At 37.5% G+C, this 27,813-nt stretch overlaps 3 protein-coding genes across 4 annotated transcripts in view; 1 reads left to right on the top strand and 2 right to left on the bottom strand.

The window, feature by feature from the left end:
• Positions 1–21: 21 nt before the first annotated feature.
• Positions 22–15,180, top strand: fkbp10b (FKBP prolyl isomerase 10b). The gene is made up of 10 exons (XM_081393425.1): positions 22–544; positions 1,282–1,427; positions 2,559–2,748; positions 3,687–3,832; positions 5,087–5,276; positions 5,371–5,516; positions 7,194–7,383; positions 7,516–7,658; positions 11,938–12,101; positions 13,614–15,180. Exons 1-10 carry the CDS (start codon positions 351–353, stop codon positions 13,800–13,802), a joined length of 1,698 nt encoding a protein of 565 aa, XP_081249551.1. The 5' UTR covers positions 22–350; the 3' UTR covers positions 13,803–15,180.
• An 813-nt stretch (positions 15,181–15,993) lies between these two features.
• On the bottom strand, positions 15,994–21,404 carry klhl11 (kelch-like family member 11). Its single transcript, XM_081392913.1, has 2 exons — positions 20,794–21,404; positions 15,994–19,378 (listed from the first exon to the last, which is right to left on the bottom strand). Exons 1-2 carry the CDS (start codon positions 21,324–21,326, stop codon positions 17,791–17,793), a joined length of 2,121 nt encoding a protein of 706 aa, XP_081249039.1. The 5' UTR covers positions 21,327–21,404; the 3' UTR covers positions 15,994–17,790.
• A 2,623-nt stretch (positions 21,405–24,027) lies between these two features.
• Positions 24,028–27,813, bottom strand: part of aclyb (ATP citrate lyase b) — a 74,445-nt gene continuing 70,659 nt past the window's right edge. For both annotated transcript variants that reach the window (XM_081392324.1, XM_081392325.1), the window contains 2 exons: positions 26,621–26,697; positions 24,028–24,829 (listed from right to left, as the gene is read on the bottom strand). In XM_081392324.1, the coding sequence (XP_081248450.1) occupies positions 24,735–24,829; positions 26,621–26,697 (172 nt within the window). In that variant the 3' untranslated portion in view covers positions 24,028–24,734. The remainder of the gene's footprint in view (positions 24,830–26,620; positions 26,698–27,813) is intronic.

Here is a 27,813-nt window from a genome sequence, read left to right as displayed (position 1 = left end):
CCACATATGTCCCTGATTAATAGGTCAGAGCTGCTAAAGTGTGTCAGATGAACGGCAGTCTTCCTCTCCATCCGCTTCCGCGAAATATGATCTCATTAAGTATTTTTCCTTTAATATGCGTCATTTCCCCACCATTTTTATCAATAACATGAAAAATAAGTACAGTAAACAATTGATGACTCCTATAAAATAAGCCTAATACAGAACCTGGCGAAAAGGAAAAAAGTGCCCGCAAGCAACATCCCAGTTTAGGATCTTCCACGTTTACACATCCGAACTCCTCCTACAAGAGCCCACAACTCACTGTTGAGCCCTCACAAGCCTCACTCACAGACTACACTTTCCTTAAAATGCTACAGAGGATTGTTTTGAGTTTATTGCTGGCGACGTGGTTCTGTGTGGACTGTAATCCAGGGCCGATCGATGATATTGCAGTTGATCGATATTTCATTCCCAAACCGTGCGTCAGAGAAGTGAAATCCGGAGATTTCGTGCGTTATCACTATAACGGCACTTTTACTGACGGAAAACGGTTTGACTCTAGGTGAGATGATTCAGCGAAGTGTTTACTGAGTGATGTTCATTCTTTGCATCTTGCACATTACAATTTCACTTTTACTTTTTGCTTTTGTCATTAACTAAGCTGCATTGGCTTTGGTTTTCAATGTACCATGATTTTCTGGACATGCACCATTATGCTTTTTTTCTATTGTAAAAATAGGCTACTTAAATGATATTCTTTTAAGCATCTTTTGTAGTATTATGCAAATACTAGGTTTGTTCAAGATGGTTTACTCAAGTCTATTTAGCTAAAACTATATATTGCATATTCTTATGGCTGTGTCTCAGACACTGGTGAGCTTCATTCATACAGCTTATTTGGTCATGGTGTATCATACGTGGACACACACACACACACACACACACACACACACACACACACACACACACACACACACACAAAAAAAAACTTGGTTTTGGGCCTCCTCAGCCTCATGCATCTTTTCAAACTTAAATACAACTACTCCAATTATAAATGCCAGGATTTAATACATGATAGACCTTGCAGCATTTATTTCCCGTAAGCTGCTTTGAAATGGTGTAGAGGTACATTGTCAAAAGAGCTACTTAAATAAAACAGGTTGTGTAAATACCCTTGTGTAAATACTTGTGTAAATACCCTTGATTGGTATTTCGTGATTTACAAAGTGTGTGTGTTTATATGCTGTATGTCCCTTTGAGAATACATTTAAAGTAAGGTAATTTTCTCTTTTACTGCAGCTATGATAAGGGGGCTGCATTCTTTGGACAGGTGGGGCATAAGTGGCAGATTGCTGGTGTGGACAAGGGCATTCTGGGTATGTGTGTGAATGAGCGCCGGAGGATCACTGTACCCCCCCACCTGACCTACAGTAGCCAGGCAGCAGGTAATATACCCAAACACACCTTTTATATTGATAAAATGTACATACTAGTTCATTTCTTGAAATTGTAAAGCAGCCCAAAAAACTATTTTTGGACACACAAGTCTTACACACAGCCTTAAAAATGTTTTGGACTGGGCATTAGATATCAAAGCAAGTATGTTCAAGAAAATTAAGCTAAAACTCCTGTCTTTTCACTTCTTTCTTGTTTTTGTGAAACGCTTATTAAAAATAATTGACATTTGGTTAAAGTACCCGCTGAAATTTTAAGTTAATATTTCAATAATTTAGTGACACATTTGCATGTTCACAGTTCTCTGATGTCGGTTAATGGTCTCATGACAAGCAAATAAATTAATAAAATGTTTAATCTTGTATTGTTTTATTTGGACTTTATTGCTGGTAGTCTTTTTTAGTTGTTATAGTGTATGTAGTGTATACACTATAATTAAAATCATTACATTATGTATATGTGTATACAAGTGTATACACTATACATTACATTCACACTGGTGTTTTAGGAACCCAATCAAATGTAATAACAATTATTATTACGTTTTAACTCCAGAAATATATTACTGTTGTAAATTTTAATTTTACTGTAAAATATATATTTTAAAATATTTGATCATTATAATAATAATAATTGTATTTTACACTACATGTTACAAAACAAACTTTTATGTCTTAAATTCTTTACTTTCAAAATTTCAAAGCCTTGAGCTTTAAACAATCCTTTTATTAAGGTGGAATACTACTAAAATGCTGTAAACTGCCCACAAAAACGTTGGAAATTTTGAACTTTTTTAGTTTGCTGCATTTACAGTGACCAAAGAAGCTCTCAGATGCTGAATACACCTGCTCGCAAAGGCAGATCAGATCAGACTATACAGTTTTTTTTTATTAAATCGCAGCCTTTGATTTGATTATTGCCCTAAACAATTTCACGACTCTCATGCAGCCCCATTTATTTATTTAAATTTTTCATTGGATTTAATTATGTTTTTTATCAACTCACAAACCTCTTACAGCTCCCTCACAAACCCCCAGAGGTTCGCAAACCACCATTCAGAAAGTTATGAATCACTAGCATTTGCTATCACTGAAATATGTATTCTTTCTGTGGCGTTTTAGGTGGTACAGTGCCGCCGGACACAACATTAGTGTTTGATCTGGTTCTACTAGACATCTTTAACAGGGCAGACCAGGTTCAGACCAAAGTCATCAGTACACCTAAAGACTGCAAACGCTCAGTCATGAGGACTGACTTTGTGCGTTTTCACTTTAATGCGTCATTGCTGGATGGCACTGTGTTTGACTCCAGGTTAGTGCTACTTCATGTCCCAGTTACCTCAAATAATAATGATTGTTTTCAAACAAGTTTCCTGAACACTCCTGTCTTAAACTCACACTCTTCACTGAGCAATGTTTTGTTAGTACAACCTCCAGCTAACAGGGAACGTTCTCAGAACTCTCGCAACCTAAAGTTAGTCTGGTCTTTAATAAGGTTCTCAAAAATGTAGCACAAAAACATTATTTATACATCGTTCATGAAACGTTTTTACCTAAAACGTTAAGTTGGGTGTTCGCCCAACATTTTTTAAATGTTACTCCTTGTTTCAGAATGTTTAGAGAACATTCAAATGTCACGTTCCCTTTATGTTTGCAAAATGAAAAAATGGAATGTTCCCCTAACGTTTGCATAACTAAGCAAAAAAAAAACTGGAAGTTTTGAATGTTCAGAGAACATTCAGAAATAATGTTTTCATAATTTAATAGGAACGTTAGCAAAACGTTCTTAGGACATATTTTGTTAGCTGGATAGAGCCACAGGGTTTGAGGTCCAAAATTTTCGTATGCGCTTTTTCGTATTCGTCATTCAGTGGCTCTGAATTGTCAAAACACCTCTCAAAATGCTTGCTACGGATGCGAAAAACGCAGAAAATCGAACCCGATCAGAATTTTTTTATGACGAATGAAAGTTTCAGAGGCAGAGTATAAACGTGATTGACGCAACGTGAGGTCGTATTAATTTTGTACATGTGAAAATTTCAGACGAAAATTTCGGACTCTGTGTGCAAGGACCTTTACACTTTTCTTGCAAATTACCTTACATATGGCTTAGCAGTAGTGGTCTTTGTACATTAAACTAACATAAGATAATGTATTTTAACATTTAAAAACTAAAGTATCTATCAGATGTACCCAGTGTGAACTGTTGCACAGATGTATGTAGACTAATCTTATATGAGAATCTTGCAGCTACAAGCGTTCCCAGACGCAGGATTCAGTGGTTGGAGAAGGTTTGCTCATAAAAGGCTTGGATGAAGGGTTACTGGGCATGTGTGTGGGAGAAATACGACACTTCATCATCCCCCCATTTCTGGCATTTGGAGAAAAGGGATATGGTAAGCAAGCAGACCATTTGCATGTGTATATAAAGAACATCCTATTCTTTATCAATTATCGATTTTAATTAAAATCTTGAAAATGGTTGGACTTTTCACACTTGAAATTGTGTCAATGTAATTCTGTTTTATCGTGTTCCATGTTTCACACTGTTCATGCCTTATTTGAGTTATTTAAGGGTTAATGCCCGACGAGGTGTCCATTATCAGGTATTAATGGACGACGGCGAGGCGTGAACGGTTGCCTCCGCCGAAGTCCATTAATACCTGATAATGGACACCTCGAAGGGCATTAACCCGCTTATGCCATGGTCACTTACGAAAGAAAGAAATATTTAATCAATTAATAATACTTTAATGTGTTTTAGAGTAAAAATCGTGAGGGTTTTTATTTATTAAGTCGAGCGCACTATTTAATATCTCCCGTATACAGGCGTTGCCAAGCAACGTGGCCACAGCGACCCGACCGCAGCAGTTGATCAGTGAGTTTGAGCCAGCGCAATCATTTAGAACTGTCATCAGGCAAATTGACGGGACGCCTTTCCTAGGTGTACATTATCACTTTTTAACGGACACCCTGCAGCCAATCAGAATCGAATATTCACCCAGACCATGGTATAATCCTGGGTAATGGGGTATCCAGATTTCACACTGCACATTCGTAAACCCTGGGTTCTTATTCGTTTATCAACAAGATGGATAACATTACAAAAAAATATGATTACAAAACGCAACCTGTTTTAGTAACTGCTTATGACTGGAATACACCACAAGACTTCAGACTATGATTCAGTCGGAGGATTTCAAATTATACTTTTAACCGATTTAGAACACATTTTGATTGACTACTTGCACACTGAGGTACAAATAACTACAATTAAGTATAAATAGTATCTAACATTATTTGTACTTGGTGTAAATAGCCTCTGCCTTTTATGTCTGGTTCTCAAACCCTTAAAATGGTAAAATGGGTTCCACACACTTATTTTCAGTGCTGCAACAGACTCGAAATTGAAATCCAAACAACTAACAGCCAAAAACGTCTTTTCACAGACTCTTTGACTGTGAAACTCAAATCGATAAAGAAACAGTGAATTTTCCCAGGGTGATAGAAACAAATCAAAAGTAAATAAATGGTTTAAACTGTTTCAAGCAGTTTAAAAAACGAGTGCCGGTCAAATGGACCCACAACACAACATGACTTTTCATTCTTTCTTTCCCTTTCTTTCATCCTTGCGTCTTTCTTTCCTTCAGGCACAGACATCCCTCCTCACGCATCAGTGGTGTATCACATTCTCCTGGAAGACCTCCACAACCCTAAAGATGACATCATTGTGGAGTTCAAGAAGGCGCCTGAACCATGTACACGCAAATCTGTTGCAGGCGACTACATCCGCTACCACTACAATGCCTCCTTCCTCAACGGCATCACGTTTGACTCCAGGTTTATTTCATGACTTTTTTCAAATTTGATTTGTTTCCTTGTTGTTGGTTTTGCAGTAGATGTAGATTCTGATGTATTAACTCTAATATCACAGTTATCAGCACAACAAGACGTACAACACGTACATTGGACTGGGCTACATGATCGCAGGCATAGATAAAGGCTTGCAGGGTGTGTGTACAGGAGAGAGGAGAAGAATCATCTTGCCGCCTCACCTTGCGTATGGCCAGCAGGGGGCAGGTTAGATGATCTTAATGCATTTAAAGGACTAGTTTGCCAATGAAAGTGGAATGAAAGTGTGTGCCTTAAAGGTGCATTTTGGTGCTAATTTGGTGTTTGGTGCTAATTTAAAAAGTTCTAAATATTAATATATTTGTGTGTGAAGACAGTGGTGTACACCAGGGTTAGACATTTACTTTTTCATTAATGGCCAATATTATATCTTTTATGTCAAATCCTTCAATTTAAACAATTACTTCAGAACTGATCAATCAATCAATCAATCAATCAATCAATCAATCAAGTTACCAATTAAGTTTTATCAATCAACACACAAAAAAGGCATCTTTACACTGCAGAGGTGGAACAGAGGCTGCATCTCACAGCATTTATGTTTATGTACACGGACTGTTTAAGGTGGCATACATGTATTCACACAATTGGATAATGTAAATACCGTACATAAAGTAAATTAAAAAAACATTTCAGGTTATGGCTGCAGTATTATGACAAAAATCATTATTGTCAATTATTGCTCTATTATAATAATGATTATTAATGTAGATTAAAAGAATACATTGAAACTTTTGGGGAAGGGGTATGTCATATTCTGTCTATACAGTAAAAAAAAAGCTATGATCTGTTTATGAATTAGTTCATTGCTTTTTACTCATTAGAAAATCAATTATAAGTGTGAACTCGCGAATCAAAGAAGCTGCAAAACTAATCTGTTGCTGACATCGTATCTGCTCTTTGTTTATGATGAGAGAATTCAAGAGAGTGAAGATTCAAATTCTGTCAGTGATAATGTTCAGTGACATAAAACTTTGCCGTTTTCAGCGTTGACTAATCTGAATGCCTCTGATTGGCCATTGCATTCATAAGCTCAACATTAACCTTTGTGATTGGTTATAATGCTCAAAGTATAAAAGAAATCTAATGCAACGTGAGCAGATCTAATCAAATCAACAGTTTTCATTCATTTTCACTTTAATTGTGTCAGCTGTAATAGATTTAGTTTAATTGTGTGGGGACTTTTTCATTATCTTGAATTTGGGGAGAGTTTTTGTTCATTTTGGTGGCATTTAAAGCCACCAATAATTTCTGGCCCTGGTTTACTCCCACATAAGATGAAGACTGTATAATTTTCAATAAAAAAGTGTTAGTGACATGGCCCACTGTTTCATTAAAGGTTTGGAGAGAATCCTCAGACTCATTGGCTGCCACTAGTAGCCTAGTGTTGTTTGGTGATATAAAAAGTGAATATTAGACAATGGAACACATTTATTTTCGACAGTGAAGACAACGGGAGAATCAGTACCTGTACGTCCAAAACGTACAAAAAACAGAAGCGCTAGTACCCTTGTGTGAATTTCAAAATTATATTAGTATATAAGTATATAAATGATTAAACCACCAGAGTGCAGCATCTACCTCAATGATGCGAAGGCAACCATATTGCGTCAGAACGCCCATCTCACGTACCACCTTAGTGGTGGAGAGGAGACCGAGGGATGAAGCCACTTAGTAGATGTAGGGATGTTTGGAGGTCTCCCATATAGGTGCTGATCAGGCTCGGCCCTGCTTTTCTTCTCTAGGCGAGAGTTACTGAGTGAAGATAGATACTGGTAATTCCCGTTTGCATTGTGAAAATTTGCAAATGTGAATATGCGGTAAGTGAAGCTCTGTTTTGCCCAGGTAAGGACATCCCAGGTTCGGCCGTGTTGGTCTTTGACATCCATGTGATAGACTTCCACAATGTCAAAGATCCTGTGCAGGTGGAGATCATGAATAAATCTGCAGGGTGTAATGAAACCAGTGAGGTGAATGACTTCATTCAGTACCACTACAACTGCTCACTGCTGGACGGCACATTGCTCTTTACATCGTGAGTTTCTATCTGTCTGTCTGTCTATCTATCTTCAATATTTATTAAATTATTCATGTTTTGAAGTGAATTCATAAAAACACAATGTGCTAATGGTTTTGTGATTTGTTTGTTGATCTTCGATCATTGTAGGAGCGACTATGAGGCCCCACAGGATGTCCTGCTTGGAGGGGGTAAAATAATTGATGGCCTGGATGAGGCCCTTAGGAACATGTGTGTGGGAGAGAGACGGACAGTTCTAGTGCCGCCACACCTTGGACATGGAGAGAAAGGAGGTGTGTCTTATCTTGTGTGTCTATAGTCCCTTTCACACAGAGATTACGGAAAATACACCGGAATCTGTGAGTGCGTTCACACACATCCCGTAAAGACACGTGATGTCAGGATGTGACGTGTAACGTAAGCGTCTAACGATCTCAGCTTCAGCGCGGATAGTTAGGAGATCATTGGTCTCTGCTTCATTCCAGTTTGCCGACATTTTATCGTTCTTTCTTTGTTGATGACGAACACAAACTTTCTTCTAAGAGCAACAAAGTCGCCGATAACTACGTCATTGCGATGGCACGTGTGTCATCACTACAACACACCCCTTACGGCATTGGTCCTGACTTTTGTTCACACAGGGCACGTTCCAGTACTGATCCCGGCAATGTTACTAGGTCCCCATCCCGGCATCGGTCCCTGCATCAATCTCGGGACGTGTTTGCGTTCACATAGAAGGCACTCTAGCAAATTTAACGGCAATTTCCTGGGATCAACGCGCTGTGTGAAAGGGGCTTATTTCGTACTCTAATGTAAACCGGTGTTGACCGACTACCTTTGCAAATAGGAATAATGCCACTTTAACACTAGCTCAAGCCACCATGTGCTGTGACACCCCAGACAGCAATAGTGTCAGCCTTGATCCAGCCCACATCTGGACCGTGTGGAATCCACGTGTTCCAGATGTGGGCCGGATCTGGGTCGACACTATGTTGCTGTCTGGGACTGAAACATTGTAAAAGTCAGTGTTGACAGAATAGTGAATAAGGTTAGTGAATAAGGTTAAGGAGCGGGCTATGACAATGAGCCACATACGTCCGTAATGGGAACACCATGTGCTGATCAGTAAATGACACATAACAGTTTAACTTGATTAACTTGAGAAAGGTGAATATGACAGAGAAGGACGCCCCATCAGAGATGTAGGATTATAACCTTGTTGAGACTTGTTGGTTGCAAGTGAGCTTGCACATTATATAGATAGTGCAAATATAATGTTTGTAGGCTGAAGAGGACAGCCTGCCCAGCATTATTTAGCTATCTTCTAAAAGTCTTTTATTTGCGGCTGATGTAGCTGTACCTATCCTAAAGGAGTGCCCGGTGTAGTCATGAGGAGAAGTGTCAGATCTTTAATACTTTAATGAGGTGTTGACTGAAGCGCTGTTGAGTCATGGAGAGAGTGAGAAAAAGTGGAGTCACCTGAGGTCTGAGATTGACATTTAAGATTTTTAATCATTAAAGAAAGAGGACAGAAAAGGAGTGTGCACTTTGTTAATGATGATCAAGTGGCTGTGGGCCAATTAATCCGTTTTAGAATGTTTAAGAAAAAGGGGAAATAAGCTAGAAGAGAAGGGAATATCGGTGAACCCTACAACTCGAGAAATGAAGATCGCAAGTACTCACAATGAAGAAACCCATGAAAGGCTAAGAGGAAAACTGCCTCCAAGAGAGTATCGGTATAGGGAGAAAAATAACCTACTCTGCTCTGAGAACAGAGATCTTCCTATGTTAAATGTCCAAAGATATTGGAAGCCGTTGTAACAATTATACGGTAACAATCGTAATTAGGTCATATATGAAATATTAGCTCGAACAGTAAGGAAATTTGGGGAAATATTAAAATCATAACTCGTAGTCATAATTCATAAATTTCACATATGCTATTACATTACCTGCTACTTATCAAAAATATTTCGTTCTATAACTGGTCTCTCATCAGTCATTCGGCCAGCGAATGCTTTGATTACACCAGTTAAGAACGAATATTTATATTATCAAACCTCAAACAAATCCTCTCCTGGCCGTGGATCCAGATTGCTGGGTTTATGAATTAAAATAAAGAGCTAACTTGGTAGCCAGATCTTATTCGCAATTTCATTGACTATTACATTGGTGGGATTGTAACACAGAGTCAGTCAAAGTATAAAAGATTTATTTAATCAAAATTTAACACACAAAGGATTATATGCATATAGGCTAATCTACGTAACATTACACAAGACCCACGAACGTTTAAACAAACAAACATAAAACATGACTTGATCAGAATGAAAATAGGAAGAAAGTGAGGGAAAAGGTATGGTAATTTACAAACAGAACCTTTCAAGAGACAACTGTGAAAGCAGCTTCAAGAGAGATCAATTTTGTACTTGCGATTCTGTTCCTTTGTCTGTGTGAAGCTGGGCTTAGGGACCACGTGCTTTCTTCTTCTGGATCGTGTCTCACCGATTTGTGCTGGCGTTTCGCGTGAAGTTCTTAAAAGCTTACTGAATGTAACATTACCGAGAGGTACGGAAGTCTCTTTCCGGTGCGGAAAGGGCGAGACAACTTGGTTACAAGACGAGACTGGATTTCTACATCCGCGGTTAGTTGGATGAAGGCCCGGTGGTGCCTTCCCCCGCTCCGCTGCTCTTGGTGCAGGGAGGGGTGAGAGTTCAGAGTTCGGAGTCACGAGGATGAGCGGAGTATGAAAGCCGAGAGAGAGAGACGTCTGCTTGTGTTGTGGTTTTTAAAGCAGCGCGGGGTAACGCCCTGTTTGATGACGGTACCCAATGAAATCTTTCGGTTCTGAGGCGGGAGCGTTTCATTGTTTGTGAAGGAACGCCTCTTCTGATCTTTACACAGAAAAATGCATTAAAACTTTAATACCACATTATGTCTAAGAAATAAACATTTGTGCGGAATATAGTTTATATTTCTGTACAAAGAATCTCATTGCGATCCGTAGGATATCAAACCCGATATTAATATCAGTTAATGAAGCAGATACATCTCAAATGTATCAACACACGTGTCCATTAAATCTGCAGAAGGGCATAAATATCTCAATTTATCCCATCACATCCCATAGACAAGAAAACTACATAAAAACATTTTGATAATGGTTCATGCGTGTGTGTAACTTGTGTTTTAGGAGTTTCTGAGTGATTTGGTGTGTGTGCGTGATTCAGAGCGGGTTTTCTGTTGAGATCGGAATGTCAGGAATGTCTTTGACGCTGTGGAGAGGGGGAAGGGAGTCATAAAAACAAAAGGTTTCAGACACAGACTTTGCCAAGTCTGTGGGAATTAGAAAGTGTCTTCACTTTTAATTAGTATATAAATTAAAAGTCCATTTTTACCCATCGAGCCATAGTCGCTACACCGTTTATCGGGAATAGAAGAAAAAATCCTAATACTTGTGTGAAGAAGACGAACTGAGGATTTGGAGAAGAGGCTGAGGTAGTCTGAGTGCATCTGACGGAAAACTGGATCATCTCCACCAATTTGTGGATAGAGGAAATTTTCAAGAAACAGACATTAAAGGGTTAGTTCACCTAAAAATGAAAATTCTGTCAGTAATTACTCACCCTCATGTTGTTCCAACCCCGTAAGACTTTCGTTCATCTTCGGAACACAAAATTAAGATATTTTTGCTGAAATCTGAGTGCTGGATCACTCCTCCACAGGCTTACAGTATGGACACTATAACTTGCTGGCCCAGAAAATGTATTAAAGACATTGTTAATATAGTCCAAGTGACTCCAGTGGCTCAATCTTAAGTTTATAAAGCGACGAGAATACTTTTTGTGCGCAAAAACAAACAAAAATAACGACTTTATTCCACTTTTCATTTCCTTCTCTCTGGGCCTCGAGTCTTTTCACGTAGTGTTTTTGTGTAGCGCGTCTGTGTTTCACGTCACCACGTATCACACACATGACCAGCGTTGCCCAATAGTGAGCCTACGTGGTGACGTGAAACACAGACGCGCTACACAAAAACACTACGTGAAAAGACTCAAGGCCCAGAGAGAAGGAAATGAAAAGTGGAATAAAGTCGTTATTTTTGTTTGTTTTTGCGCACAAAAAGTATTCTCGTCGCTTTATAAACTTAAGATTGAGCCACTGGAGTCACTTGGACTATATTAACAATGTCTTTAATACATTTTCTGGGCCAGCAAGTTATAGTGTCCATAAGCCTGTGGAGGAGTGATCCAGCACTCAGATTTCATCAAAAATATCTTAATTTGTGTTCCGAAGATGAACGAAAGTCTTACGGGGTTGGAACAACATGAGGGTGAGAAATTACTGACAGAATTTTCATTTTTGGGTGAACTAACCCTTTAAAAGCAGAAAGTGGAAAAAGCGCAGACAGTGGAAACGAGAACTAGACATAAAGGTCTATTACTGTATGTATACTGACTTTTTATATTTTTTGGAGTCTTCAAACAGCAAAAGAAAAAGGAACACTGTAAAATAGAGTTAATGAATTCTTGTCAAATAAAACATCATTGCCCTGTTCTCTTGTTTCCCCAGCTGGTATTGTCCCTGGGAGTGCAGTGCTTCGGTTCGAACTGGAGCTGGTGTCTCTGCAGAAGGGAGTTCCTGAAGGCTACCTGTTTGTTTGGCTCGAAGATAGTCCAGTTCAGCTCTTTGAGGCTCTAGACATCAACCAGGACCAACAGGTCCCTTTAGAGGAGGTCAGTTCACACATCTTGTAGGGCCCTATGAAATCCATTTGAGTTTTTCTGGACTCTGTTTAATCCACCTATTTCCTAATAAGCCTACTGCCTTTTACATTATGGGAGGCACTTTCGGTTTGTGGAAGTTCCACTCAAAAAGACCGAAACAAATCATTTCAAATCATAAGGTTGCGCTACAAATAATCAGTTTGACTGAATGAGCTTTAAAATTTCCTTCATGTTCTATTTTCAGCAGAATCATGTAACCCTTTTTAACGTAATGCTTTATAACGTAACAGTATCTTAATGTGATATACTGTATAACACGGCAAGAGCTCTTTTCAGTCGCTAAATTCTTTTCCTCCTAATTCTTTTCTTTTTTCCCCCTTTGTATTCTGCTGTAACAGTATGAAAAAAGACAACATATACAGCGTTGTGGTCTGCTCTCTCGATTTAATTTACGATATATCCAATTCAATGCAGTACACTTGTTTTTCTTCCCCAAATCCTCACATCTCTTTCCAGGTTTGTTTTCACACGAATGCTTTAAAATATAATTGTCTCCCCTTTTCACTTCTGATCCCTATCGTTTACTGTAATGTTTCTGAAGCAGGTAAATACAATATTTATTGTCTGTCAAAATGACAGAAATCATTTTGAAATATTAAGTTACTCCCATAATTTGTGCAAAGCATCATGGGGCATAGACATTTTAGCAATCATAAAGCATGTCTAATTAACTGAAATCATAAAACTTATATAACTTTACAACAGTTTATTAAAAAGATAACAAAAATTTAATTTTTAGGGCCCTTTCATTTATTTTTTTTTTTTTTCAAATTCCGTTTTATTTTTCCCAATTTTTTTTTTTTTTTAAATAATGGATTTTGTTTTAATTTTGTTTGTTACATAAATGTAAATAATCAAAAAGCATGTCTAATCAATTGAATTCATAAAACTTTTAACAATTTATTATTATTATTATTTATTTTTACAATAATAAGGCCCTATTAAATATTTTAGTTTTTCAGAAATTTTGTGTTGTCTGTTTTATTTTTTCTGAATTTATGTTTTGATACAAATTTAATATCATAAACGGTGGTAATCAAATGACGGCATAAAATATAATGATTTTATAATTAATATTATTACTTTGACAATTCCATTCTACTGTACAATAGTAATATATTTCTGTCACAATTTCTTCAAGTTAAAATTCACTTTTATTTTGATGGGTTATCTTTAAGACCTTTGATTTCCACATTATAATACTAAACTCACTGACTTGACTAGTTACTGTAAGTATCGTTACAGTGCTAGATATGAGACTTGTCTCTTGCACTACTAAATTAGCATTATCTTTACTATTGTTGACATACTGTATTTGGCTCTCATAAATCTTGGCTCTGTTTTCTATTTAGGGTACATGTTCTTTGCACTTAAATGCTTGTTTTATAAGGTGTCACAGCCTATGTTAGGAAAGCAATGATTTAGTTTTAAACCTCACTTTCCTACCATGTCTCTCCACAGTTTTCACAGTTCATCAAACAGCAGGTATCAGAAGGGAAAGGTCGTCTGAAACCAGCTCAAGATGCGGACAGCGTCATCGCTGACATGTTCAAGAACCAGGACAGGAACGCTGATGGTCTGATCACTCTGGATGAACTCAAACTAAAATCAGATGAAGACGCAGAGAAAGCACGTCACGAAGAACTGTGAAACATACACAAACACTTGTGAATGTACATGCATTCAGACAGAGAACAAAGCAACAGATTCATAATCCTGAAGCTGAAAACCAGACCAACAAGCTTTCCAGTATTAAAAGTGTACATTTGATTGTTACATATTTTTATACTTTTAGACATAAAAAAATTCAGATCTCTAAATGCATTTGTCCCATTGAATAAAAGTTCCAAACTAAAGTGTTTGCAAACATTTTGTTTTGAAATGGAACATCACGACTACACTTACAAAAAAAAATATTATTCAAGTGAGCTATTTTTGTTTACTTTTTTTGGACTGAAAATACGTGAGTTTACTTTGTCTAGTTTGTATGGACTTCTTAAAGAAATTATACTTTGCTGAATGAATATCTAAATAGGGGAAAAATAGTATGGTAAGTTATAAACTATAAGTATGATGTTAAATTCACTTAAAGAAAGTATACTTGCAGTATAAAAAACTCAAACTAGTAGTTTACTCAGAGTATACTTAAAAGTGTACTTTCATAAACTAAACCTAACAGTACCTATTTCCCTTGTAGTATAGTTCACAGTATAGTTGCAATACAAAAGAAATACTTGGATGTAAACTAATTGTGTATTCAAAAGTTTACAAAAATACACTAACTTTTATAAACTAAAAAGTAGACCAATTTAGACCCAAATAAGTACTGAAATAGTACACTTACAAGTATACTAGTACATTGATTTTACAATACTTTCTACATGAAGTATACTTAGTAAATATAATTGGACTCAAGTTTATTTTTTTGTATTTTTTTTAAGGGTTCTTCATGCATGATGGATTTGTTCAATCTTCCTATTATAATGCTCTTCTGTGATGGATAATTTTCCAGCTATAAATATTTTCAGTGGGAGAATGTAATGTTTTAATCCTATAAGAAGACATTTGAATTTTTGACAACCTGTTGGATGTAGTGTTGTTTAATATGGTACCATTCTGCCTTATTATCTTTGCATTGGTTTCTGTTGGACTTTCTGTATAGATTTGAGTCCACTTTTCGCCAAGTATAAAATATTTAAATGAAAAATACACTTAAATACCAAATGGTCTGGTCAGTATGCTCATGTGACATTTCTGGGAAAAGTCTGGGCATTAATGAGTTAATGTGAAACAGACTGTGGCAAGGTAATCTCCCAAGATGTTTAGGTAGTTGAAGAAACCTTGGAACTCAATTTGACAAATAGAGTTCCAGCAGGCAACACTGATATTGCAGTTCACCAAAACACAATGCCCTGGTTCCACAGACAGGTTTTAGATTAAGCCAGGAGTAGTAGTTAGTTAAATTAGGATTTGTACACTGCCTTAGAGAAAAAAAAAAAAAAAAACTTACTGTTGTGCATCTTGAGACAAAAAAAAAAAAAAAAAAAAAAAATATATATATATATATATATATATACACATATATATATGGCACTGAGCTATTTCAGTGCAAGTTGCTTTCAGTTAAGACAGCTCAAACATGAATTTTAGTCTGGGACTAGGCTTAAACCTTGTCTGTGAGCTTGTCCAGGCAAATGTCTGTGGTCCTCTAACTCAAACCCTTTGGCTGTAATTAACTTTCTATTGCAAGCTTTGTGACCTTGCTTGAGGGTGATGGATTATAGAATGATCACAAAATCAACACTATCTGAATATTTACTTGTTTGACTTTGCTGGTTTTATAGTATGGATTGATTCATCAGCACGTTACTCCAGACTTATTCTCTGTTTGTTCTACACTTAGAACCGAACAAGTATCCAATGTAATGTAACAGCTATAAAAGAGGGCTGACATGCTCAGATGCTGCTGCATTTTGAACCGACTGAAGCTTGTTGGACCTAATAGTAATCTAGTTGAAGTTTTTCACACTGCTAATCATACATTTTTTAGTGTCGAACACTGACTACTGTAACAGAGAAGATTCTCTAAGCATCTGTAGAAAAGATTCAACTTTATTATTTTCTTTGTCATTTAACCATATTATTTCCCATACTAGTTTGATACTCAAAGCAAACCAGTTTGGAAATAATCATATTCTATCTGAAAATGCCTCAATCAATCCATAATTAACACTGTAGTGCAAGTTACACTGCATCATAAAACATTTTAGTAAACGTAAAAGTAACAGCACTTCAAGGGTGAGAATCAACTGGGCAGAAGAACGACTCGTGGACAATATCAGATTTTTAATAAATATTTATTGCAAATCACTGAGATCCACAACATGTGCATACTTTATAACACATGCAACAAAATTATACTCGCCCTTGAAAGACTTTACAACAGCGAGAACGGGACAAGGGAACATCCCAGCTTTGCTACTCTTATTGTCAGACACTTTCTCGCACACATACATGTACACTCCTTTCCTCTGTGCATGAAGGAAAGAAAACTGATAGAGTTTAAACACTATTAAACCACATCTCAACATGAGAGACACAAAACATACATTTCCCATTGAGTAAATACAATATCTACGATTCTACAGTCTCCAATATGCAGGAAAATGTTTGAAAAAGGCTTATTAATGCATGTTCAATCAATGAATGTTCAATCTTTTTTTTTTTCTCGTATGCTATGACTATGAAACTGCACAAGTCAAGACGAGAGCTATAGATACATTGTCAAAAGCCATTTCTATCTTGCATTTAGTAAAGATTTTAACATCGCAGCGTAACATTAGGTCAGCTAAGATGACATTCTTTAAGACTTTGGTATGGACAACAATAACATAAAATGTTCTTCACGCAAACATTCTGAATGTTTAAGCTGGTCTTGATGGTGCCAATGATTGCTTCACAAGTTTTCACCCAGTGAAGTGCACTGAGATTTCTTGTAAGACACTAAACATCACACATTGAAAAAGATAAGAGAATGTAAAAAAAAAAAAAAAAAAAAAGAAAATAAATATATTTTGTAATAAGGACAAGGATGCAGTAATGGTACCATCTGTATGAACTATATCATAATTGGGAATGTACAACAGTTCACTGAAAAAAAAAAAAAAAGTTCAAATCAAACAATAACAATTATTGGCAGGAATTGCATGACAGAACACAAACCAATGTCTTAGAGGTGGCTAAAAATATGAATAAAAAAACATGAAATTAAGGAAACCGAGAGATCTCGAACTGGCACAGACTGTAAGACTGATGACAAAATAATTTTGAAAGGTTGTAATGGTCATGCACACACTATGGTAATGGTTCCTTGACTTTATTCTGAACATGTCTGGTTTTACAACTGTATAATGTGTAGCCTTCACGCGTCAATAACTGATGCCATAACTCCATAACTAGGAAAAATAACAAATATAATCAAATAAAATGATAAGAATATAGATTAAGACGAAGGCTAATGCTGAAATTAAGTGCTTGTAGTTGTGAAGAATGCATTTTTTGCAAATACAGCCAAAGACTGTGAAAGCATTGCATTCAAGTGCAAAACAAACCAAATCATCACAATTAAGACCAGGAACTAATAAACAAAGTGAGGAGAATGAAGATGCAGTGGTTCTTGTAGTAACTCATGGTTTGCTCAAAAAATGTGAACGGTTTTGAACTGCCAATTCATTACAGCAGGACACTGTCGCTCCCTGCAAAATAATCGAAAACCCCACAAATGTAAATGACAACCATCACCGCATGGAACGTTATGACTAAGGTAAATTAAGTGCAGCGCTCTGCAACTTGCCGACATCGGGAATAAGGCAAATTCATGCAAAACCATGAAACAATGTTTCATGTGTACGGATATTAACAAACATATCTTTTTTAAATATTTATAGGAATCTATTATTCAAACAGTCACATTGAAAATACTCTCTTCTTTATCAGCATCAGCCATTTCATTCACTCTCCCAGTGATGAAATGTCACAAGTAAACAAATAACACACATTTGAAGGAGAATGGGATCATGGGAATGCTATATTATCACATTTTTTTTGCAGCAGTTCTTCTATTGGGCAATAAGGGCTCTCAGCATTCAATCTGCGATTGTAACTGCCTGCGTAGAGTTAACGTGCGACGATGCAACTGCTGCATTTGCTGCATACGGTCCCTCTGCCGTGCCAAATTCTGTGGCATTGGGTAGCGCTGACACCCATAAAGAAAGCGGTAGGGAATGCGCACGTGGCACGCTGTGGCACGACAGCGAGGTTGAGGCATTGGCGGCAGAAGCATCCAGCGCTTGCGCTCAGCGCAATACCGATACGCCTCTTTTCGATACTGCTTATCCACATCGTCACTGTTCTTCCAGCCACCAATCACAAACACATCATCACCAAGATAGCAGATCGCTGCCCCTTCAATACTGGTAACCTCTGGCGGAAGACTCTCAAGAATATCATCAGAGATCCTTGCGGTGATCTTCTGCCGAGCTGCTTCATCACGTACGTTGGTATAACTCTTGGGACAGCAGGAAGCTGTGTGGTAGAAGTTAGTCGACGCCACAGCCATTTGGAACAAGCAGTAGTTGTCGATAAGCGGTAAGGAGTCAACTTCCTGCCATTGGCGACTGTCGGTGTCGTAGCGAGTAGTGACCGTCTTCAACCCGTCATCACTGTCACTATCTACGGGTGTTCGCGCCGTAACGTAAACATATCGATCTTCGACACTAATGGCCTTGACGTCTCTTAAAATCTTAGGGGCAGATTCTAGGTTGTGCCACTTGTCTTGGTCAGGTTCGTAGACGCTCACATCCTTGAAGCCGGGGCTGAAGTTGCCATGACCACCAATACTATACAGAATATTTTTGATGCAGGTGAGCCCAAAGGAATGCTTTCGTGTTGTGAGGTTGCTCACTTGTTCCCAGGTGTTGCGATTTGGATTGTAGCGCTCCACCGTCTTGGCAAATCCTGGTTCCATGGACCCAGCCACATATACATGTGTATCAGTGGCAGCAATAGCGTGACCATCCAGATGGTTATGGATGTGTGGCAAATTTACCCAACGGTCCTCGTATACAAAGTACCCAACGCACTCACTCAGGTAGTCGCCTCCTTCAGAGACCCCACCGACTACCATGATAACATCCATGTTCTGGCCAAATCTTGGTTGGAACGTGGCCATGTATGAGGCCCAGAACTCTGTATCTGCAGATTTGAGGTTCTCGAAGCGGATCGCATGACCCTCCACAGCCTCTGACACAAGCTGTAGGCAGGCTGCGTTCTGTGCGACCAACGGCTCGTTCTTCACAACTCTCGTAAGATAGGTCGGCTTTATCTGTGGCAGCCTGAGGAGACGAAAGAGCTCCTCAAAATACTTCACCCGTTCTTCTGAGCTCTTCTGAACCCATTTGACCACAGCATCAAACAGAACCTCCTCAGAGTCAACTGTTATCTCTGCGTCAGACAGCCAGTCTCTGACCAGGTGGAACGGAAGTGTGTAAAATTCCTCATCCTGAATGACTTTGTGAAAGTTGCGACGAATCATGTCAGCAGCACGCAAGGCCAGCTGATCCAAAGTGTACATGTGTGCAAGGCTGTGGACGGCCACACAGTTGCCCAGGCTGAGCTTCCTCTTAAGAAATTCTCCACAAAAATCTTTCAATTGCACAAGCAAGAACCTGAGAGTGGAAAAGAAAATAGATTATTTTAGGTCTTACAAAAAAAAAAACACAACATTACAGGCAAGACATATAATATTTGTTCTAGTAGTCGGCTAGGGCTGGGGATTATGATGACATCGAGGCAATAATTAAAGTGTCCATTTATATGATGTATATGATGATTAAAATAAGTGTTATTAAATGCAAAGCTGTGAAAAGAACTGACACACATTTTAAGTGCTCAGAAAGTCGCCTATCTTAGAAAGCATGCAATCCAGAATTCAATTGCGCTTGAACGGTCAACATTACAGAACAACCGTTAAAATGACTGTCTTGGCGAGTATTCACGTTGTGTGAACGTATAGAGAGCTGGGAATAAAAACAGATGTGTTTCAGTACATTAGATCCATGCTGCTGTCACTTAGGACCAAATGCACTAGGGCTGTGATAAAAATATTGATTTCTCGATTTTAATCGATTCTCATTTTAATGAACTGATATAGATTCTTAAATCCCAAGAATCTATCTTTCAGTCCATGCTGTTTTCAGTGGATGAATGAACAAAACTCCCATCCAAATAAATCGCAATAAGATTAGTGCTTTGTTACTCTGACAGAATTTGAAAGCTGCTCTTAAATCTATTTTATTTATCAAATTCAAATAATAAATACCATTTTTGACGCTCTTTAATGTGGATTGACTGTAGACACGCACGTGATCATAGGTAACTAAACCTATGCGGGTGAACTCGACAATCGATTACTATGGACTTCGACTGAAAACAGGATGTAAATACAGGTATGTGCGCTGGCTGAAATAACATCATTTTTATTCATATCTTTCACATCTACTGCAGTCAGATTCACCGTGTCTGAAGGAATCACTCAAATGACCTGTGCACTTGTAATGACACATCAAGGATGTTAAGAGGCTAAAAGCAGGTTTAAAACTTGCCCCATTGAAGTCAACAGGGTGCAAATTTTAAAAAGAGGATAACATGGTGTAGGCAACACCGATTTTTGTCATTGTTCTCTGTATTGACAGCACTCCAAATTTACAAAAAAATGAGCTCAATGTTAAAATTGACCGGAGTTCTCCTTTAATGCAGTGTAAGATCACCGAATTCCGCAAAATTATGTCAAAATGCCCGTCTCTGCGAGTATCCTCGTCGCTTATGTCTTGAATCCCCACCTGCCCCCCGCAAAATACCGCAAGCAGCTGCGATGCCAAAACAAAAAAAAGCTGTTTGAAGGTGCCATGGTGATGCCCAAATACGTCGGACATGGACTTTTTCTATGATGCCCAATGTGCATTTGAGTGATCAGACATACAAAAAAAAAAAAAAAAAAAAAAAACGCTGTCTAGGTAGGCAGCAGGGTTTTGACACATATGTGGCCTGCCTGCATGCCTGTCTCTTTCTCTCTATCTCTCACCTGTCTGCCAGCTCCAGCACCTCATGCACATTGGCGGTGCTCACTCGGATCTCGCCCGTATACATGAACTGGATTACGCTCTCCACCGTCTCTTGGTCGAGGCCTGCCTCGCTGCTCCACTCCTTCATCTCCACCCGCCGCGTCACCGACTCCGAAAACTGACCACCGAGCAGCGGCGTGAAGTAATCCGTGGCCGCGGCCAGGACTGAGCGATGTGCGGTGAACTCGAAGCTGTTGGCGGCTCCTGGAGAGCTGCTAAACGCCAGCGTCACGTCGCAGAAGAGCCCGAGCTTCCGCTGCTCGTTCTGCCGTCGGGAGAGCTCTGAGCAGTGGGTCGCGGAGGCGAACTCCTCGGCCTCCTCGGACTCTCCGTCTCCCGATAGAGAGCTCGCCGAGCTCGGACTGCCGCTGTTCCGGCTGGCGTCCTCAGGGTTCGGGGCGGCTGCGGCCATCTCGGTGTCCGCGCTGTCGGTTCGTAAAGTGCGCAGTATTTTGAGGTGGTGGAGCACACTCAAACACACACACTCAAACATAAACAGCGCTCAACATGCACATGCGCACACATACACCATACAACGCAGGAGTTAACGTTACAGGAACTGACGCGAGACATGAGGGGCAGATCTGGGAACGGATAAATAAAGAAATAGCAAAAGAAGAAAAAAAGAGCAAAAATCCAAAGCATGATTAAACGGTATATTGTTTAGAAAGAACATGGGCACATGTTTATGTGATGTACACACACACACACACACACACTGAATTCTAATTTCATTTTAAAAACGCGTCTGGTTTTTGACACATTTTTAGTGAACATCTACCGTTCTGTCATATAGGTCAAGCTCCACCAATAAACATAACTTTATTTTTAGAGCTTTAGATAAATTTGGGTTTGGTCCTAATTTTATTGGTGTTGTTAAAACCTTATATAATGATACAAACAGCTGTGTCTCTTTTGCCAATGGTACTTCTCCCAGATTTTATGTTTACAGAGGTATTCGGCAGGGGTGTCCCATCTCCCCTTTTTTGTTTTTACTGGCTGCAGAATTGTTAAATCTATTTGTGGTGAAATGTGCGGCTATTGAAGGAATTCATATTGGAGAGGAAAAGTTAATGATAAGTCAACTAGCTGATGATACATGCATCTTTTTAAAGAATCAATGTCAAGTAAGTTCAATAATCCAGAGCATAAATAATTTTTCTAAAGCTGGGCTAGAAATAAATACAAAAAAAAAAAAAGAAGAAAAAAAAGTGAAATAATGTTTATTCACAACTCAGATGTGACCTCTATTGATGGAATATTAGTAAAAAAATGTTGTTAAATATCTTGGTATTTATATTTGTAAATCTGCCAAGGAGAGAGTTTATCTGAATTTCCATCCTAAATTAGATTCTGCCAAAAAGATTTTTAACTTATGGTTACAAAGAGACCTTACAATATATGACAGAATTCTGTTATCTAAAGCTGAAGGAATTTCACGCTTTGTTTATCCTTCTATATCCCTTTATGTTGATTCTGTCACCTGTAAATCTATTGACTCTCTTAATTTTAAATTTATATGGAAAAATAAAGGGGAACACGTCAGCAGGAAATCTCAACCGTACTCAAAGGGATGTCTTGAATGTTTTAGACTTTTTTACCTTAAAATAAACGGATTGAAAAATTCTTGTTCTGGATTCTTAATTTGATTTTTAAAAGATGTGGAAATTTAAATGTTTTGCTTTCTTGTGATTTTAAATGCAAGAGACTACCTATGAAACTTTCAAACTTTCATAAGCAAGCTCTTGTGTCATGGAAGCTGATCTTTAAACACAATTTTTCTCCTCATATCATATGGAACAATCAATATTATCAGCCTGTAAATCCTTTTTCTTCCCTGATTGGTTTAATAATTGTTTTTGTCTCAGACTTAGTAAACAATAGTGGAGACTTATATTCTTATAAAGATGTTATTGAACTATATGGTTTGAATGTATCAAAACAGAACTACATTAAGCTTACAAAGATTATCCCTTCTAATTTGTTGTTTTTGGTGAAATCTTATAAATCATATGGTAATTTGAATATGAATGTCCCTCAAATATTTATACAAGGCGTAAATATCCTGGATGTTAAATGTACAAATAATTTTTTAAGAAACTTTATCACTGATAGTAATAGTTCAATTATTAAGGCTTATGGGGGGAATGGTTTGCACTTTTCCCAAATATCACATTTCATAAGGTATGGACAGTGCCAAACAATTTTTTGTTTCATAATAAAATAAAAGAAGTCCTTTTAAAAATGATTCATCATTATTACCCTTGTAATAAATATTTAAGTAAATTTTACCGTAATATTTCCCCACTATGCTCTTTTTTTGCCAAGAGGAGGAAGAATCTATTTTTCACTTATTCTACTTCTGTTCTTATACTAAACAATTTTAGCTTCAAATTTCAGCTTCCATATTTCTTGCATTTCATCAGTTGTGTAATATTTCTGTCAGGAAGGTTATTTTTCACTCAGATGTGCACATTTGTGTTGTTCGAAGTCAGAAATGAATGGGAAATACGAGAAATATGAAAAAAAGAGCACAAAATTATGGGTGGGTGGGTGGGTGGGGGATTACATCTAAAAATCAGCCACAATCTGATTTGGTGACGCGCTAAAATATCAAGAGTGCAACTTCTTTGATTGAATCATAATTATTGCATAAATGATAAATAGTAACATAAAATTCTCTCAAAATAAAAAATTTATTGAACAGAAATATATTACACTGAATTAACTGAAAAAAAGTCAAAAGTCAATTTTGACTGCAAACAACACAAGTGTGACTGACTCCCAGAGGGTTAAACTGTTCATTTGAACAATTTTGTTCGGCTATCCCTTTCAAAATTTAGATTTAAAACTAAAATTTTCTATTTAACATTTCTAAATAAATTCCGAAATGTATCCAACATGAGCCATTTAAAAACAACACTTTGAGTGCCAACAATATTTTTAGTGCTAAACAATTTATCTGTGTCCATTTCTCCACATTCATTAACAAATCCTCTGTAAATGCAGCAAGTCGACTCGTCCAATTCCTTGCAAGGCATCAATTTGTTAGTGAAGATGCAGTGTCTCTATTAAAATCAGTTCATTCACAATATTTTAGAAAATTTTGACATGTAATTCATGTCATTATGTTTTCGTAATAAACCCATGACCATGGTTGAATGCAACACAAAATATGAAAATTATACAACACGAATAACCAATAAAGAACTTTATTCTTAAAAATACCATAATTTTGCACATAAAAACAACACTATAGAAGCTGATTTAGTTTCACTTTTCCCATATAGTGATAAATGTGCCCTTAGCAGTTTGCTTACTCAAGGTTAAGTGTGAAAAGACTTTAATTTTCGTTTTAGAGCAGTGGGAAGTCATGCATAAACACGCTTCCCCAATATTTTAGACAAATACAAACACAAATGTGCCATTTCTCTAATCCCATTTCAAAGTGCGTTTAAATCTTATTACAAACTCTGTTGAGACTATAAAACTTAAATATATACGCTAACGTAACATGTAAAACTTGAGAGTATGCTGTAGAATTTGGCGCTTTGCATCAACAGGCTGTGGTGTCTTTATTCATTCTATTGGAACTCACAGCCTGAAGATACATACACGACATGGCATTTGTTCATTTTAACCAGAGCAAAGGAAGGTTCATGGTAGTGTTAGTAATGTAAGATGGCCAATGACAAGTTTGCTTTATAAGCAGCTGTTTTATAAATTAATTTGACAATTGTCATGCTTTGCGCAAGTTACCTACTCCTCTCAGTATTTTGCTAGTGTATCTCTTTGGATATGACTGAATAATTTACCCCCTCCCTTTTCCACTATGGTAAAGTAATAAAATAGACATGTTTCCACAGCTTTACATTATCCAAAATACTCATTGGTTCCAGGTTTACATAGACATGTGCTCGGGAAGTACGTAGGAGATATCATCCCACGGGTGGCGGTAGAGACCCTGTTTCAGGCGTTTCTGGTCCAGATAGTGACCTGTGGGATTGACAGTGAAAACAAATATGAAAAAATAAAATAAAAACATCATAAAATGTAATTTGTTTTTACATACCCTGACCCACACAAATTATATACACTCCCCCCAGGCTGTAATTTTCACACAAATGTTTGCCTTTAGGTGTCTAAAAAAACAACAACAAAAAAACATTATAAAATAAAAATGATTAACAGACATTTTGGGTAATAGAGGATATTGCCGAATTCATTCCATGTCGTAATTACTAGCAAAATTCACTTTTACATGGTGTTTGAACATAAATGTGTGTTGGCAGTGTGTGAGCAAAACCATCATAGAATGATAAAAATCCACCCAGTGGTTTTTTTACAATCTCAATAAATCATAAGCACTGTCTCAGAATAAGCTGTTCTCAGATTCGGCGCAATGTGAAGTAGAATTAAGCAGGCCCCTCCCACGACTGTTGAGTGACACTTCAGTTTGAGCCCAGACCCGCCCTGAATGAGCTGGACACAGAGTCCGCCATTGTTCGACGCTTGAGCCGCTGTAGACAAGAATGTCTCCTAAGCGATTGAGGTGTGTTGTTGTTGGATGTAAGAATGAACATAGCAGTCTTCATTTACTCCCGTTGTTACTCAAGGATGGATCTGTACTGTTTGTGATCAAGCTTACACTCTCCGGAGCAACAGGCCTAACGTGACTGGACACAGAAGAAATGAAAGTGCGAGCGCGCTCTTTATGACAGCTCTTTGAGTCCTTTTACGGATATAAGGTTTACCAGTTTATTTAGCACCCACTGAAAAGGTGTGTATATTTGTTTACTGTTAGTTGTAACGAGTGTTTTGTGTACTTCGCTGTGTATGTTGTTGATAATGAAAGGGAGAGAGAGAGAGAGAGAGAGAGTTTATGGATAAGACTTTAATGCTCACTTCTTATACTATGTTTATTCAGCTCTTACAGAGATTCTCTGGAGTAAAACTAACTTTCATCTTTTGTGTGATGAACAATAAATTTCACTGAACTCGTCAGTATATTTTGGTCATCATTCGGACGGGTTTTGCTACAGCAGGCTTGTATTAGTGGATAAAAGCAGATGAGAAATAAGTTAATTAAACTAAACTATACCTGTTCTATGTCCATACAGCATATATTCTCTGGCTCTGTGGGCATTATTGTCCGACTCCGAGTCGAAATGAACACCGCAACTGAGAGTTTCTGTTCTGATATTATCAGATGAGATTGTCCTGACTGAAGCGCGAGCTCGTGAGGCTCCGCCCCCTGGGCCGTGCAGCAGCAGTTCATTTGCATTTAAAGGGCACACACTAAAACAGCGCGTTTTTCTGAGCCCCAAAAAATTACAATTAAACATGCTGTAAAAAATTATCTGTTGGGTATTTTGAGCTGAAACTTCACATACATACTCTGGGGACATCAGAGACTTATTTTACATCTTATGAAAAGAGTCATAATAGGTGCCCTTTAAGACATGTACAACATTTAATTATAGAAAGTATTGAACATAAATATTATGAGATAACTACATTACTACATTTTACAGCTGAAGCCACATGAGTGTTCCCGTATGATGTTGCAGTGGTCAGGTGGTACAAGTCAGAGCTCTCAGAAAATTCAATGTTTACAAGTTGTAATTACTTGTTCTATGAGGACCTGAATGCTTTTTAAGTCAGAATCTCATAATTACGGTAATTCCAACATGGTGTAAAAGCACCTTATTTTCCCAGCAGATCTTAAATTTTAGAATAGTTGGGAATGTAAGTGTCTGAACAGTGAAGTGTGATTCAGTGGTTTACCGATGAAACCGATGCTGCGTCCCAGAACGAAGATTCCATTGAGAGTACCGACCTCAACGAACTCATCTGCCTCATCCCTGCAACACATAATCAGCTCTCATAAACATACTCAATTTAGATACATGATATGTACAATGAAATTCAATAAATGTCAGTTAAATACAACCCCATTTCCAGAAAAGTTGGGACATTTTATAAAATGCAATAAAATCAAGAATCTGTAAAAATTCTCTTTAACCTTTATTTAACTGATAAAAGTACAAAGAAAGATTTTCAATGTTTTCCCTGACCAACTTAAATAGAAACAAAATTTGATTTTGATGGCTGCAACACACTCCACAAAAGATGGGACAGAAGCATGCGTCACATCACCTTTCCACCTTAATTACTCTTTTTAAATGTTTGGGAATTGAGGATACTAATTGTTGCAGTTTTACAAGTGGAATTTTTGCCCAATCTCGTCTGATTTAAAACAGCTGCTCTACAGTCTGAGGTCTTCGTTGTCTGATTCTCCTTTTTATGATAGACAAGAGACAGATCTGGACTGCAGGAAGGCAGTCAGTATGGAAGTAAAATAATCTCAAATGTTTTTGAAACAAAAAGCCTGTTGAATTGCACTACTTGAAAAATAATAGGCATTGCATTAACCATGCTTGCATTTTAATGCATTGTATTTTTAGGGCTTGCATTTTTATGGGCTGAAATTCAACATGGTTGAATATTTAAGCTGTGAATATTTCAATTAAAAACATTTCAAACACATTTTCATTATTAAAAATTCCATAATCCATATTCACCTTTCATATTTCACTTCCAAAATATTCAAACTGTTTAAAAATACAACCTATAATATTCAACAGGCAATTTTCGGTCCATTTTATTTCGCTTCCACAAATTCAGTGGTTCAAATTCGACAGTAAATTCAACGGAACTGCAGGAAAAACAATAGATTATCGAGCATACTATCCATCTGCTGTTAGTCAATCTCACCAGCAGGTGGTGCAAAAGCGCGTGTTGTTGACGAAGACCAGCAACTGTTAGAGCAAGCCATTCATTCATAAAATGAAAATGATTAGTATATGCGGAAAAGATGATAAAGACACAAAAGCTGTGTTTATGTTTCATTCAATAACTTCATTGTTACATTTTGTAGCCTACATGTTATCAGCTTTCTCTACCTACATGAACAGGAT

The sequence above is a fragment of the Scardinius erythrophthalmus genome (genome assembly GCF_964197995.2).
Source record: "Scardinius erythrophthalmus genome assembly, chromosome: 18".
Lineage (NCBI taxonomy): Eukaryota > Metazoa > Chordata > Actinopteri > Cypriniformes > Leuciscidae > Scardinius > Scardinius erythrophthalmus.
The sequence above is the reverse complement of the archived record's forward strand: the minus strand, read 5'-3'. Positions and strand labels throughout refer to the sequence as shown.

Coding starts and splice junctions, on each gene's coding strand:
- fkbp10b (XM_081393425.1), top strand. CDS start 351: ATGCTACAGAGGATTGTTTTGAGTTTATTGCTGGCGACGTGGTTCTGT. Junction 545..1,281: donor GGAAAACGGTTTGACTCTAG/GTGAGATGATTC, acceptor CTTTTACTGCAG/CTATGATAAGGGGGCTGCAT. Junction 2,749..3,686: donor GGCACTGTGTTTGACTCCAG/GTTAGTGCTACT, acceptor AGAATCTTGCAG/CTACAAGCGTTCCCAGACGC.
- klhl11 (XM_081392913.1), bottom strand. CDS start 21,326: ATGTTTGAGTGTGTGTGTTTGAGTGTGCTCCACCACCTCAAAATACTG. Junction 19,379..20,793: donor GTGCTGGAGCTGGCAGACAG/GTGAGAGATAGA, acceptor TTCCACTCTCAG/GTTCTTGCTTGTGCAATTGA.